General features: G+C 39.6%; 1 protein-coding gene across 19 annotated transcripts in view; it reads right to left on the bottom strand.

Annotated features, from left to right (window-relative positions):
• srcin1a (SRC kinase signaling inhibitor 1a) overlaps positions 1 to 17,050 on the bottom strand; it is a 170,860-nt gene that overhangs the window by 45,638 nt on the left and 108,172 nt on the right. For all 19 annotated transcript variants that reach the window (XM_083567224.1, XM_083567225.1, XM_083567223.1 and 16 more), the window contains 2 exons: positions 12,479 to 12,505; positions 4,085 to 4,280 (listed from right to left, as the gene is read on the bottom strand). In XM_083567224.1, coding sequence (XP_083423350.1) covers positions 4,085 to 4,280; positions 12,479 to 12,505 — 223 coding nt within the window. The remainder of the gene's footprint in view (positions 1 to 4,084; positions 4,281 to 12,478; positions 12,506 to 17,050) is intronic.

Here is a 17,050-nt window from a genome sequence, read left to right on the forward strand (position 1 = left end):
CTCCTGTAGTTCAAATTGCTGAAGAAGTTAATGTTGTTAATGCTTAAAGGGTTCTGACTGTTTGGGCAGCAAAAGGAGGCCAACACAATATTATGCATGTGGTCATAATGTTATGCCTGAGTCATGAGACTGAGATTCGGACAGTCATCTAGTGAAATTCCGTGTAAAAGGGTTGATCCCTGAAAGGGAACCTACGACCCTGGAATTATACAGAGCAAGGAACAACCCATGCAAGTCACTTTGACGGAAAATTAACAACTGGAACCACAATGTTCAGGACAGTGACAGCACAAGCCGTCCATATTCCACAGCTATGAATCAGAAACACAATAAGCTGAGAGCACGGGCATGATTTATGTTGTAAAACACCCGAGTGGACGGCGCAATAACATTGTCTACGTACTATACTGTGTATCATCCAGTAACATGGATGTAATATATACCTTCAATTAAATCCGCCAGCCTGCCATTTCACATTAACAAAGTGGAAAAAGCAGTTAGAGGCTAATAGCACACAGTATGCTCATCTCAGGCAAAGTCTTCCCTAGGAAGGAAGTGTGTATATATACTAAGAGACTCCCTGACACATTGCCAATTTATTGCAGGAATCCAATTAAGCCATCAAGGAATCTGAAGATAAAGAGGCTTTTTACTTGTCACATAGACACTACAGCGCAGTGAAATTCTTTCCTCGCCTATCCCAGATTGCAAAAATTGCTGGGGTTGAGAGCACAGGGTTAGCCATGATACAACATGCTTAGAGATAAAAAGTTTAAGGGCCTTGCTCAAGGGCCCAACAGTGGCAGCTTGGAAGTTTTACTAGGGATAAATCCCAGACCTTCCAATCAGCAACCTAGAGCCTCAACCATTGAGCCATCATTTCCCTTTTCCCAGGTCTGACCACAGTGTTTAATAATAAAAAAATAAAAATAAAAAATAAAAAGCGATAAGGAAACGAAAAAGAGGCTTTAACATAATGACAACATGAGAGAGTTATAGAAAAATCTATCTTTTTACACTTTCAGCTAATCCTTAGAAAATGGGGCTCTGTTTTCATGCAATTGTGTTGCACTGAATTGGTCAAATGTTAGCAAATATGTTCCAGTTCTTTTTTCTTTTTTTTCCCCAATTGCTGGAATAATTATGAGAAAGAATACGCGTGCCTGTGCTAACATGAGCGAAAAAGAATGAAAATAGTTCTGCTATAATGCCTCAGGACTAGAATTACCCATGAACAGTTTCGCACTCGAATCTCCATCAGTAAACACTAAAAACAAGGATGAAATAATAATCATGAATGGATATCTGGTGTCTCCTAAATGAGGACGGGTTCATTTTTTTGAGTCTTGTTCCCTTTTTGAGTCTCAGTAGGAAGTGGTAGCTCAGTGCTCAAGGCTCTGGTTGTACTGATCAGAGGATCCGAGGTTCAATCGGTGGAATCATGGCTGAACCTGTGCTCTGACTCTAGTCATCACTAGGATATGCGAAGGAAGAATTTCACTGTGCTGTACAGGACATGTGACAAGTATAAAAAAATTTACCCTTAAACTTTTGTTTTTTTTAAGGTTTCTTCCTCATATTATCTTCTTCATTGTCACTTTTAGCTCAATTATTAGTTCACGTAATAACTGGTTCATTTATTGCTATAAATGTATAGGAATACAATTATATGTACACATTTTCATATTTGAATTTCTTCCTCTATTAACAGTCTATAGACAAAAGCATTGACTTTTCAAGCCAGATTTAGTTCTTCCTCAAACTGTTAGAGGCACAAAACTGTATAGGGATGTGGGAGCATTACAGTTTATCTTCACTTGAACTAGGAAACCAAAACCTGGTCCTGCATGACAATGATCCTGTGCACAAAGCCAGCTCCTTTGAGATATGCTTTATATGGGTTGGAATGGAAGATCTTGAGTGGTGAAGGTTCAAATCAAAAGTCACATACACATGTACTGTATATGGCATAGATATTGACAGTAGTCCATGTGCCAGTCCAGTGTTAAAGTAAATGTAATCCTATCCAACACCTTTGGGGTGATTTGGACTGCTGACTGCACCCCAAGCCTCCTCACCTCACCTACATCAGTACGTGACTTTACTAACACCTACTCCAAAGTAAGGAGACTCCAGAATCCAGTAGAACACCTTCCCAAAAGAGTAAAGGTTCATATAACAGCAAATGGGGACTAAATGTGAAATGGGACGTTCAACAAGCACATATCAATTTTATGGCCAGGTGTCCACAAACATTTATTCATTTTTTGTATCTCTCTGAAGCTGCTTTACAACAATATCCATTGTTACACAACATAAAAGGGAAGAAAAATAGAACATAAGGTGTTTTTTCAAAGATTTCACACTAACTGTACCACATAGCGTTTTACAAATTCTTACAGTGAACTCACTTTGCCTTTCTTCCTGTCAAATTATTAATGACTAGCCACGTATTAAACCTGGCCTTCCACAAAATAAACCATACACTCGAGTTACACAACCTGTGACTACACACTTTGCTATCTCAAAGCTACAACAATATAATACTGAGCACAAGTTACTTAGCGGCCCTGAAATATTAATCTGTGGCAACAGCTCATTTAAAATAACCCCCATGTCACCTCATCGGCTCTGTATGTACTATTCACTGCCTTATTCTATTTACAGATTACTAGATAGATAGATAGATAGATAGATAGATAGATAGATAGATAGATAGATAGATAGATAGATAGATAGATAGATAGATAGATAGATAGATAGATAGATAGATAGATAGACAGACAGACAGACAGACAGACAGACAGACAGACAGACAGACAGACAAAAGAATTGGAGTTGGAGCAAGAGAGAGATGGAGTAAGAGATAGATAGATAGATAGATAGATAGATAGATAGATAGATAGATAGATAGATAGATAGACAGACAGACAGACAGACAGACAGACAGACAGACAGACAGACAGACAGACAGACAGACAGACAGACAGACAGACAAAAGAATTGGAGTTGGAGCAAGAGAGAGATGGAGTAAGAGATAGATAGATAGATAGATAGATAGATAGATAGATAGATAGATAGATAGATAGATAGATAGATAGACAGACAGACAGACAGACAGACAGACAGACAGACAGACAGACAGACAGACAGACAGACAGACAGACAGACAAAAGAATTGGAGTTGGAGCTAGAGAGAGATGGAGTAAGAGATAGATAGATAGATAGATAGATAGATAGATAGATAGATAGATAGATAGATAGATAGATAGATAGATAGATAGATAGATAGATAGATAGATAGATAGATAGAGAGACAGACGGACAGACGGACAGACGGACAGAGGGATACGTCCTAGTTGGAGTTGGAGAAAGAGACCCAGAGTGCTGTGAAAAATCAAACTTGTGAGGATACATGTGCAAGAAAACATGAGCCCGGTGCAGAAATCACACTCTGGGTTGAGGTCCTTGTGATTATTTTTGTGTTTGTGTTATGAAAGTGAAATTTCAGCCCATTAACTGAATACAGTGTATTGTTTATATATGATGTATTTTAGTCACACACACGGTGTTAATGCATTCTTAAGCCAATTCTGCTGACACGTTCGGTTAATATATAGGTGTGAAATTCTTTTTCCAGAAATACTTGTGAAATACTGTTCTGAATGCAGGAATCAAAACTTATTTATAGTGCACTTACACTTTTCAACCCCACTGTGAATGACATTCTTCCACACGTTTCCCGCCATGGATTAGATTTCAACATCTCTATTTGTGTTTTGCATCATAGTTTGGCGCTAATAAGTTCAAGTTCTCTATCCTGAAAGCTTGTGGAGCACAATGTGGAGCCCAGGAACTGGTCGATATCGGTGTGAAAGCGTTTGTGTGTGTGTGTGTGTGTGTGTGTGTGTGTGTGTGTGTGTGTGTGTGTGTGTGTGTGTGAGAGAGAGCCTAGAGAAAATGCATTTTAAACAGAATGGTCAAGAGTGAGGAACAAATCAATGTGCCTGTAAGCTGTCAGGGTAGATGTATGGGGTGTGTGTGTGTGTGTGTGTGTGTGTGTGTGTGTGTGTGTGTGTGTTACCTGGAGAGCGCAGTTTGTTCTGGCTGGCAGAACGGGACAGTGGAAGGCTCTGGCGGAAGCGGTTCATGCGATTAAAGCTAAGTGGCATGTCGGCCTCAGACATGGTCTCCAGAGACTCGGCTGAGGCGTAGGACAGTTTGGACGCCTGGTCAGCCAAACCAGACTGAGTGGACTGAGAATGGCGTGGACTACGGCTCTGTAAGGGGGTAAGAAAGAGAGAGTTTGAGGAGAAGTTACACGGTAATAGTACATGAGAGGCGTACACAGGCTCAATAGATAAATAAAATACAATTTTAGTTAAAACAAGGTTCGAAGACTGGATCAATGCGAGGTTGGGACTGGCACTTTATAATGCACTTTAGATCCTTAATTGGGATAGACAGACACAGTAAACCACACCTCCTTTATTAAAACTGACAGACACTGAGGCCACACCTCCTTTTCTGAGATTGAGGATAAGAAGCCACTCCCTTTTTCACTTATACTGACAGGGACATAGTCACGCCTTTTTCCCCCCAAGACTCAGGATCAGAGGCCACACCTTTTTCCACTTTCACCAATCGGCTTCAAGACCTCCTTACTGATATAAAGCACAGAGTCAAGACTTTGTAGGCATAGAGGCCACACTTTCAGTTATACCACCAGGCACAAAGGTCGCACCTCTTTCCCTGAGAATAATAAAAAGAAACCACACCTCCTTTACTGAGATAAAGAACATAGGCCACACCCCTTTACTGAGATAAGTAAAAGAGGCCCCTTCACTGAGACTAATGAAGTGGCCACACCTCCTTCACTGAGATAAAGAACAGAGGCCACACCTCCTTTACTGAGATAAAAAAGAGGCCACACCTCCTTCACTAAAACTAAGGCAGAGAGGCCACACCTCTTTCAGTAAGACTGAGGAACAGAGGCCTCACTATTTTTGCTCATACTGACAAGCACCAAGACCTCCTTCAATTAGAGACCGAGCCAGAGACCAGACATTCTTTTGTGACACTATTACATGCAAAGGCCATGCGTCTTCCACTAAGCCTAATGAAAAGAGGCCACACCTCCTTCACTAAAACTAAGGCAGAGATGCCACACCTCCTTTAGAGAGATTCAGGAATACATGCCACACCCTTTTCACTTATATTGAGAGGCACCAAGACCTCTTTCAATGACACTAAGACAGAGACCAGACCTTCTTTTGTAACACTAGCAGCTGCAGAGGCCACGCCTCTTTCACTAAGACTATTTAAAATCCACACCTCCTTCACTGAGATTGAAGTGAAAATACACACCTACTTTAGTGACATTATACGTGCATAGGCCATGAGACTAATGAACAGAGGACACGCCTCCTTCATGGAGACTGACGGCTCTATCCCTGAGACTGTTTAAGTCTACTAATAGACCAATATTATATTAAAAACAATAGCGGCAGAGTCGCATGTACACAGGCTCCGTAACAATTCCAGAAAAGTGCTGAGTGATAATAAGACTCCATCTCAATCACAGCACTTCTATATCTCCCTGGCAGACTGATTTAAACGACGCTTCTCCTAATGAGCGAGAGCTGTGTGCAATTGTGTGGTTTGATGGTTTTGTGTCTCTCCATGGAGGCTGAACAGTGTTTAATGACGAGACTCCCACATTTCCGTCGCCGCTCCACGGCACTGCACTCGTCGGTAACGAGCTCCCAGGATGTACTTTGCAGATGCTGGATTGGGATTCATCTGTAAAGCAGCAAAAAGATTTCGTTGCTTTTATCTGCTCCGTGGTTAATCCACTGCATGCTGATTTTTTCACAGAGTGATTGGCTCTGGCTGAATGATGAATATAATAACGTAATAATGCTAATTATCCGGTGGGAGAAAACGAGTTTCGACGAGTTTACACATACAGATAATCCCACACAAATACGCATTGTGCTTTATACTGTCTTTGCGCAGTGAGACTCCAGGATTACTGCATAACGTGTTCCTGAATTCAGCAACAAAATGTATATATATATATATATATATATATATATATATATATATATATATATATATATATATATATATATATATATATATATATATATATATATGTACGTGTGTGTGTGTGTGTGTGTGTATGTATTACATATAATAGCAAATTACACAAATAGCAACATAATAAGGTGTGGGATTTTTTTGGGGGTGTTATTAACTAAATGTAGATGTTATATAACAAAAATCCCCAACCACTGGATTATAACCAACATTCTGTGAGAAATGTCCAGAGAAACGATGCTCGCTGGAAATATATCCATTGGGTCATCACATGGTCATTAATTATGGTATGTGATTTTTGAGCATTGCATTCCACATTTAGTCTCAATTTGCTCTTAAAATTCCCTCCACTCTTCTGGGAAAATTTTCCCCTCGATTTTGGAGTGTGTATATGTGTGTTCATCAGACACAAGGGCGTTACGAAAGACAGGTAGTGATGTAGGTGAGGAGACCTGAGGTACAGTCAGCGCTCACATTCATCATGGAGGTGTTCAGAAGGCATGAGATCAGAGGTCTATAACAGGCCACTGAAGATCTTCCTCTCCAAAGCATGTAAACATTGTGTACAGGGGCATTGCCATGCTGGAACAGGTTTGGGTTTCCAAGTTCAAGTGAATGTCAAATTTAATTATAGCTAAAAACCTCCTGTACAATTGACTCCATATTTGTAGTAGCATTTTGGAAAAGAACCACATATAGCAGGAAAGGTCAGGTGACTCAATACTTTTGGCAGTATAGTGTACTTTCAAGGACATTTACAAGATGCTACACATATATGCAGGTGGTGCAGTTGTGGCTACAGTGAAAATAGACTAGTTATATTGATGGTTTCATTACAGCCCACCATTGTTTATATATTTTTACACATTAAGGTTGGAGACTTCTGTTGTAAGGGGAATAAAACATGTAGGATGTGTTTTTATTGGACCCCTTAGCTACTGTATGCTGGTTGTATGGGACTAAATTTCCCAGAATGTTCAAACTGTCTTACCCACAATAAGATTTAGAATTTCAGATCAAAACACCTCAGTCTGTTGACTTATGGAGAAAACGAGGAACTACAGCACTCTCAGTTATAGCTGTCCACTAGTATACAGTGTATTGTACAGGAGCATGAATAAAATTATGACTGTCATCCCAGTGCTGAACTGTGAATACATTCTCCCTTTTCCTTCACCCTCGTCACTTTCTTTTGGCTTTTGTTCGACGAAGTATTCATGGCTGAAATTGCTCGGCAGCGCTGAAATTGCCTTGCCAAATAGCAGCAGATTGATGGCTGATTCGGTTTTTTGCTGAAAGAGAGAAACAGAGGGATCGTGTCACGCTGCTCTCCAGGTAGATGGTCATGAAAGTGCAGGCTGCCTCTCCACTAACAAACAGCAGACAAAAACGATGGATGAAGCACAGAGAGATGAAAAGAAACTTTTCACCTGCTGATTTTGCAACAGTTTGGGGGCTCAATGGTTTCGAGGATTTGAATGAAAATGCAGGATTATTAAAAGATCAACTTAATGTGGAGAGTGAAGCAAAAAGAAAGCAGGGCCAGACAAATGGCCAACAAAATATACAAGTCTTAGACAAAATCATAAACTAGAGGAAACTAAATCAAGATCAGAAATGGTTCTTTATCATCACTGGCAGAAAGCAGGTGTCAGACTTTGCAGTAGTTATTAATGGCTGAGTTATTTAAAGGAATGAGTGTGTGGGTACAGGTGTGCATATTGGTTATGTGTCATGGTTAGTCCTACCAACATTGTGATGTTTTTGTAAAAAAGAAACAGCCTAGCACTAAAGCTAGCAACTTTTAGACTAATGTTCTGTGATAGTTCTGCACTTTACACTCCAACGGCCAATCAGTGAACACCACTGTTCCAAACAGCCAAACACTGATGAATACTAAAAGCAAAAGCCAATCACTGATCCTCATTTTTTCCAAAACTCAATAACTAATCACCATTGTTTAATAGCCAATCACTGATCCCTAATTTTCCCAAAACCCAATAACTAATCACCACTGTTCCCAAAAGCCAAACCCTGCGCACCACTGTTTCCAAAAGCCAATCACTGATCACCATTGTTTTAAAAAGCCAATCACTGATCACCATTGTTCCCAAAAGCCAATCACTGCTTACCGTTGTTGCCAAAAGCCAATCACTGATCACCATTGTTCCCAAAAGCCAAACCCTGTGCACCACTGTTCCCAAAAGCCAATCACTGATCACCATTGTTCCCAAAAGACAATCGCTGATCACCATTGTTCCCAAAAGCCAATTACTGCTCATCATTGTTCCCCAAAACCAATCACTGCTCACCATTGTTCCCAAAAGCCAATCACTGCTCATCATTGTTCCCAAAACCCAATCACTGATCACCATTGTTCCCAAAACCCAATCACTGCTCATCATTGTTCCCAAAAGCCAAACCCTGCACACCACTGTTTCCAAAAGCCAATCACTGATCATCATTGTTCCCAAAAGCCAAACCCTGCACACCACTGTTCCCAAAAGCCAATCACTGATCATCATTGTTCCCAAAAGCCAAACCCTGCACACCACTGTTCCCAAAAGCCAATCACTGATCATCATTGTTCCCAAAAGCCAAACCCTGCACACCACTGTTTCCAAAAGCCAATCACTGATCATCATTGTTCCCAAAAGCCAAACCCTGCACACCACTGTTCCCAAAAGCCAATCACTGATCATCATTGTTCCCAAAAGCCAAACCCTGCACACCACTGTTCCCAAAAGCCAAACCCTGCACACCACTGTTCCCAAAAGCCAAACCCTGCACACCACTGTTCCCAAAAGCCAATCACTGATCACTATTGTTTACAAAAAGCCATGTAAGTTATATTTTAACGGAGCTGGCTCTGTGCACAGGGGCATTGGCATGCTGGAACATATTTGGGTCTCTCAGTTCAAGTGAAAGAAAGATTTCATTCTACTACATCCAAAGATCCTATACAATTGTGTGGTAACATTTTGGAGAGGAACTTTAGTCCATATGGTCAATATACCAAACTGTGTTTATGTGTGGACAGCATTTAAGCAGGCCATCAAAGTAAGCACTGGAGCACTCACTCCACCTACTGAAGCATACTTGCCCAAAAAGAAACCATGCTCTAATGAAAAGAGCCAACAGGAGCACCTCGTCTGATCCCTCAGAGATTATGGCTGAAAAGCTAAACAAATATTGATTGCCTGAGATTACAATGCTTTAAAATTTGAGTCATTTTGGGAGTAGAAATATAGAATAGAGGAATAGAAAAATAGAGGAATAGAAAAAAATGCAAGATTTGGACAATAATTCAATAAGAATAATGACCTGGAATTGACCACTACTCGCAAATGAACAAGTATAGCAAGAAACTAGTGTATCTTAGATGTCATATGAGCGAAAACCTATGGATAAGTCATGTCTAGGCCAAATGCTGTACATCTGATGGGTGCATCTGGGCCATTTTTGCACACTTACCATTGCTATAACTGACACTTGACATATAGACATGTGTGTGTATATACAGGTAGTCCCTGACTTACAGACAGTTCAGTCGAATCAGTTTAGTCAGTTTAGTGCCTCAATGCTGAACGGTATTTACAGGTTTAATGCAATAAATTCTTCCATTCAAAAAACGTCTTTTTTAGTGAAGGCCTTGCATATTTCAACTAACCAATGCTAACTGCATACTGCATCTTTTACAAAAGCAGTAGAAGAAGAGTAGAAGAGTAGAAGAGTCTGGTTGCTGAACTGGCCTGCCTGCAGTTTAGACCTTTCACCATTTGGCGCATTATGAAAAATAAAACCACACAAAAAAGTACACCCAGATCTGTTGAACAGATACAATCCTGTATCAAAAACATATGGAACAACATTTCTCTCCCCAAAATTTCAGCAACGGGTCTCCTCAGTTCCCAGATGTATACAGACTGGAGACATAATGCTATGCAGTGGTACACTAGGCCCTGTCCCAACTTTTTTGAGACCTGTTGCAGCCATCAAATAAAAAATGACCTTTATTTTTTCATAAAATGGTACATGTTTTCATATATATATATATATATATATATATATATATGAATTTTTAACTCTCCATTTCTCAACCAGCAGGGTCTCACTTTTGTCGCTTTCAGGGTCTTACCCTTGCAAAGCTATGAAGAATCTTTTCAATCCTTTGCCCATACAGCATCTCACTGTAATGGCCCTGCTCAGTATGAAGCTAACATATGCTAGATGTATATTAGCAATGCATTAATCAATAGATGGAGCAGAAACAAGACTATCCTCACTAGCAAGAGAACAGAACCAATGATGGTGTCCTGGTCTCTTGAGTCCTAATCTTCTGACAATAGGGTGAAAGCATTGGCAGCTTTTCCTCTCAGGAAACCTCAGATGGGATTTTCAAGTGAGGCAGGGTGCAATCCAAACTCACAGCAGGATCTTCTATTAGTGGCTCTCATAAACAAATATGGTGTGTGGAGGAGATCCGCTATCAAGACTCAGGCTGTATGAGAGCGTACCAACAGTGAAACCAGTGAATACGGGCAATGGAGGATGTAACTATTAAGTATTGGCCCCCACAGTTGACCCAGCTATCTGATGTCCACACTGTTACATTTTCATTTGAGACAGTGTTTTGTAATTTTTTTTCTACTCCAAAGTGGATGCATTGCAAAATATAGAAATAAAAAAAATTTCATTTCGCAATGTGGACTGTGAACATGGAGGCTTTTCGAAAACCATGACGAATTTTTACTCATAGCCACAACGTTTCAAAGAGACGGAAAGTTAATAAATAACGGACAGAAATGCCGTTGGTTGAAGCATCTTACGTTTTGCTCATGCACAATACAGTGACGTAACCACTTTCAGATATTTCGGTGTGGATGAGCAACTTTTGGGAAATGATTAAAAATAAAAGTTTAGACACGGAGAGTATTTAGACGGAAACGCAGCCTAATTTATCCAGATCAGTGTAGCTTATGTCATCCTAACCTAACATGGGGAAATGGTAGCTCAGTGGTTAAGGTTCCGGGTTGCCGTTCAGAAGGGGGGGTTCAAGCCCCACTATCACCAAGCTACCACTCTTGGGCCCTTGAAGAAGGCCCTTAACTCTCCATGCTCCAGGGGGGGTGTATGACACCTGACCCCAAATTCCTATCAACGATGGGATATGCGAAGAAAGAACTTCTATATAAAGCTCTAATGTACATGTGACAAGCATAAAGCAGCTTTACTGTACTTTTTTTGAATGCTGTGGTAAAAGTACAGGCTCAACCATGTACACAAACACGCTTTTTATTCTTTCAACACAAATTTGTATAATTATCTGCCTGAACAATCATGCCAATCACCTGGTTCTGAAGAGGAACACAGATTTTAAGATACATTACTCAAGTCCTCAATATTTAATAAAAAAATACATTAGTTTACCTTCGGCCTGGAAAAGCTTGTGCCACAAACAACGTTCATAAAAATGAATCGGTAGATCAGTAATAAACATGTAAGAGTCTCAGAACATCAATTTAGGCAACTTGATTAGTTTAGATTTTGCTGAAGTCCGCTATACACTACATGGGCAAAAGTTTGTGAACCCCTGATCGTAAGATTGGTACACACTTTTTGAACTTCTTGAACTCTTATAATCTCCTTCACTCTTCTGGAAAGAGGTTCCACTAGATGTTGGAGGGTGCTTGTGGAGATTCCTGCTCATTTAGCTACAAGGGTGTTAGTAAAATCATCATGTTCAGTAGGATTGAGTTCAGAGTTCTATAGCAGGAGATCTTCCACTCAAATCTATGTAAAGCAGATCTTCATAGAGCTGGCTTTCAGGGGAATTGTGATGCTGGAACAGGTTTGGGTCTCCTAGTTCAAGTGAAGGAAAATGTAATGCTACTTTAACCAAAGACATTCTATACAATCGTGTGCGTCCAATATTGTGGAACCGGATTAGGCAGGAATAACATGTCCCAATACTGTTGTTCATATATTGTATATTTGGTTAAAAAATATATATTTTTAAGGAGGAATAAAAAATTCATGTTTCAATCCGAATATAGATATAAGCAGTGTAAGCAGACTTGTGTTAATGAGCACAGAGCCATATATATTTATATAAATATATATCATTACAGCAGAAACACTTCGGTACACATGTACAGTATCCAGACAAGATTATCCATTGAATATATTACCACGCTGTCCAAAACCGTCTCACACCCACATATACATGCATAATTTTCCAATAAATGAGGCATTTGCATACACAAGAGCCATTCCATAGAACATCCATAATATACATGTATGTTCATTGGAAATGATCATGCAGAAGCTATTGCATAAACCAAAAGTAACATATTGTATGACATTGAGTACTGACCTTAAAACTCCAGTAGTTTGGCTGTTGCTGTGGAGAAAGGGAAAAAAAAGAAGAATAGAGAAGAAAAGCGAGTCAGTCCTTTCACACATTTCCTGCGGCAACACAAAACCCTCTCAGCATGTTCATGCCTCTGACAGGCAGCCCACTGAGAGAGAGAATATCAAAGAATACGAGAAGGATGCCACTTTGAATAGACGAGTCACTTATTATTATTAATCTGTATCTTTTCTATTCATTTTTTCCCGTGCTAACTGCACTTATTACATCCTTGCATGCTTTAATGAAATGAAATGATATTACATTACGATTGAGACCATACACTTTAATAGAATATTTATATTTTTATCAGAATATTGAAACTCAGGCTTATTAGCTCAGTCTGATATCTGGATTATAATAAAACACAGGTTTGCTCCATCTCATTTTTCTTTACCCAGTCACAATTCTTTTTCTGTTTGCATCATCTGAATTGGAGTGGAACTGTGGGGTTCTCTATTTGGATGCTATTTTATTATGTACAGGTTTAAGCAGAACAGGAAGAAAGTTGCTAGGAGAGAACGGATATGCAAGAGTTTTTGTTTGGTTTATTTTCGGCACAAAAAAAAACGGTGGGTGAAAAGTTGAGTGAGCAGGAAAAACAGAGACTATGCAAAAGAGTGAATGAGTAATTGTTGTATAAATATAATTGAATGGCATCAGCGATCCATCATCTGGCATCTTAGAAGTTGGTTTGGTACGTTGTAGGTTTGTGGAAACACATAGGACACTTCTTTACTGGGATTACCATGCATGGACGCCATGCCTACTTTCAGCACAAAAAAATAACAGGTAATAACAACAGGTACAGAAGCAACTAGTGATAGGAAGATCAGACCATTTCAGTGATTTGGTTCCTTGAATCTTGTATGGGAGCGACGAGGACGCACGGTTTGAACCAGAGGACTCATGACATGAACTACCGTAATTTCCGGTCTATAAAGCGCACCCATATATAAGCCGCACCCACTGAATTTGACAAAGATTTTTATTTTAAACATAAATAAGCCGCACCTGTCTATAAGCCGCAGTCTACACTGTCTTCACTGAAACTAATGACCTTTACACAGGTTTTAACGACAGTGTCTGTTACACTGTGTAACGGGTGAAATATGTTGTGGCTCCTTTAAGAGCAGAGCGGCATTTTGGAAACAGCCTGGTGCCGCATTTTTCCGGTATTACTGCATGTGTGCAAGACCAAGGATTATGTCCTTATTATTTTCTGATGCTCATTTCTAAGTTTCTTTGACTAACCCGTAACGCTGTTGCCAAGAAAAATAAAAAGCACGAGTTTTGAAAACCTGTCTGTGCTTATATGATTTCTGTTGTAACTGGAGTTAGCGAGCTCTCCCTTCACCCAGACTCAACGCGTTACAACGGCTTGTATCTAAACAGTAGCCTGCCAAGAAAGTCATTGTTCACTGTCTTCCTCCTTCCTTTCACAACTATTTCTCTGGGGAGTTTTTCTTTTGGCATCGTCGTGTGTTTAAAAAAAAAAATTTTTTCTCCCGATGCCTTGCAGCTCAGAACAAAGGTGAGGTGCGTTTTTTCGTTTCCGTTCGGAAATTTAATTGGTCTAATGTTATGGGGTTCAGTTTTTGGCTTGAAGTTTGTGAAACCGGGAAAAACCCAGGAAAAATTTATAAATAAGCCGCTTCGTTGTTTAAGCCGCGGGGTTCAAAACGTGGGGAAAAAAGTAGTGGCTTATAGTCCGAAAAATACGGTACTCAATTCTGTTTCCTGTGTAATGCACTGCATAGCATCTATAGGAGTCACGTGATAAAAGAACGAATGACTCGGACTAGAAGAGTTAAGAAGTAAACTACTCGATTCTGTTTTCTGAAAATGAACGAATCACTGTTTGAGACGACTCGTTCTCCCGTGTCACATTAAAGCCTCGTTCAAAATGAACGAATAGTTCAAGAATGACCATCACAAAAAACAACACTTCCTTTACTACGTGGGGCAGGTACACACCACCTTTATGGGTAGTAGCAGGTACAAAGGCCACACCTCTCTCACTGAGACTATTAGGTACAGAAGCCACACCTCCTTTACTAAGTTTAAGGGCACAGAAGAAACACTTACTAAGACAGTAAGATTGAGAGCTGACAGTTTTAATGGAACTGACAAGCACAGATGCAAGTGTCGATTAAAATTAGGACAATCCTCCTTCACTAAGATTGTTAGGAACAGAGACCATGCCTCCTTCACTGAGACTGTTTGGTACAAAGGACAATTCTCCTTCATTTAAATAGTTAGATATATATTCCAAACCTACTTTACAGAGACTGTTAGGAACAGAGGCCACATCTCCTTTACTGAGACTGATTCATTTCAATTTAATTTATTTTGATTTGTATTGCATGTTTAAAGTTGTATGAAAGTATGTATACATTTTATGACTGTCAAAATTAACGTGTTAAAAACGGGCTAATGCACGATTAATGCCCCACGCATTTCTGTTTGAATATTTTTTTCAAGAAATGTAAGTGAAATAAATATAAGAGGTGAAATTAAAACCATCAACGCAACACGCATTTGTTCACAATGTCCTTTCTTTACTCAGATATATAGAAAAAAGTAACTTACCAAAAAATAATTTTTAATCATTAAACATTTGTTTTACTGATGTGCCAAGTCTCAAATCGAGCACCAAATCAATCAGTCCGTGTGGAAACATAGCATAGGTTCCGTTTGGTGTCCTGACGATTTACGTAATTTAAAACACCACAATTACTTTAAAACTTTTACAAAAATATTTTGTCTTCATGCTCGATGTTGAGTTTGGTTTCATTAATAATAAACATACATTTGCATTAAGCAAAAATTTATTTAAGGTACATTCAGAACAGATAAAAATGTGCGATTAAGTTGCGATTAATCACAAGCTAACTCATGGCACTCGTGCGATTAATCACGATTAAATATTTGACTCGAATGACAGCCCTAATAAATTTCTCTCATAATTTTAAGTTTATCCCTAAAGCAAAAACTCCCATCCCAGGTGGCACTGAATCTCCATTCATTACATTTCACCATGCCTCTTTCACCTATTATACCATTGAACTACTTCGCAAATGAACTTTTTAATTTCTCTGAAACTATACAGAAGCCACACCTTATTCACTGAGACCTTTATATACAGAGCTCCTGCCTACCTTAATAGAACTTACAAGTACAGATACCACATCCTTTATTAGGTTTGACAGGCACTAGGTGGAGGCCACACCTTCTTCACTGAGACTGCTATGTACATATTTCACACCTCCTTCCCTGACACTGATAGGGCCAGAGGTCACGCCTCCTTCACCTCTCCTACTATTTAGACAATTTTGGAATTAGGGAGATGACAAGTACTTAAGCCACACCTCTTTTACTAAGTTTGTACAAATTCCAAACCTACTATAATAGGACTGTTAGGTACAGAGGCCATACCTCCTTTACTGAGACTTTTATGTACAGAGATCCCACCTCCCTTAATGGTACTGACAAATACAGATGCCACATCCTTTATTAAGTTTACCAGGCAGTGCCAATCAAAATTAGAACAATCCTCCTTCACTGAGATTGTTAGGTACAGATGCCACACCTCCTTCACCTCTCCTACTATTGAGATTACTTTGGGTGAGCAAATGAACATTTTTAATTCTCTCTCTGAAAAAGAGATTGAGATGTAAAATAGAATATAATCACATTGTGTGTGAGCGAGATGGAGAGAGAGCGAGAGAACGAGAAAGGGAGAAAGAGAGAGAGAGAGAGAGAGAGAGAGAGAGAGAGAGAGAGAGAGAGAGAGAGAGAGAGAGAGAGAGAGAGAGAGAGAGAGAGAGAGAAAAAGAGCGAGAGCTCATGATCAGGGAAGACCTTTCAGTCCCAATGAAATTAGAAATCCGTAGTCAACCCATGAATTTTAATTCACATTTCTCATCTCACCTTCTCCGAGTTTCTTCGCTCTCTTTCTTATCAGTAACACACACACACACACACACACACACACACACACACACACACACACACACACACACATGCACGCACTTAAACCTAATACAAAATGAGCCAACTCCTTGGGGTTTTAAAACAGTAAAACACACACACACACACACACACACACACACACACACACACACACACACACACACACAATATACACAACTCCCCAACACATTTGTTTCTCCCCTGAGAGTGTAGCAGAATTACAGAAGTTTCAACTCATCCATCTTTTTTTACTATTTACGCCACTGAATATTTCATGAATATTATCGCCATCACTCGTAGTGTGGTATACGATCTAAAATGTGCAGATGTCAGACGCACAAGTTGGACCTTGTCTTGCAAGCCTGCTGCAACATATAGCTAAAATCCACTAATACTATTTAGCCACACTCGACTTTGTGGACCAAACTATTTTTCTGAATCTAGTTTTTAGCTAGCTATTACCACAGAAGTGTGGTTTAGTGTTGTGTTAGCTTTTGCTAGTTTATGATCACTGAGAAATTAGCATGTCATGTGTCACTGTACTGCATTTGTCAGATTTTT

Source organism: Silurus aristotelis, assembly GCF_946808225.1.
Source record: "Silurus aristotelis genome assembly, chromosome: 17".
NCBI lineage: Eukaryota > Metazoa > Chordata > Actinopteri > Siluriformes > Siluridae > Silurus > Silurus aristotelis.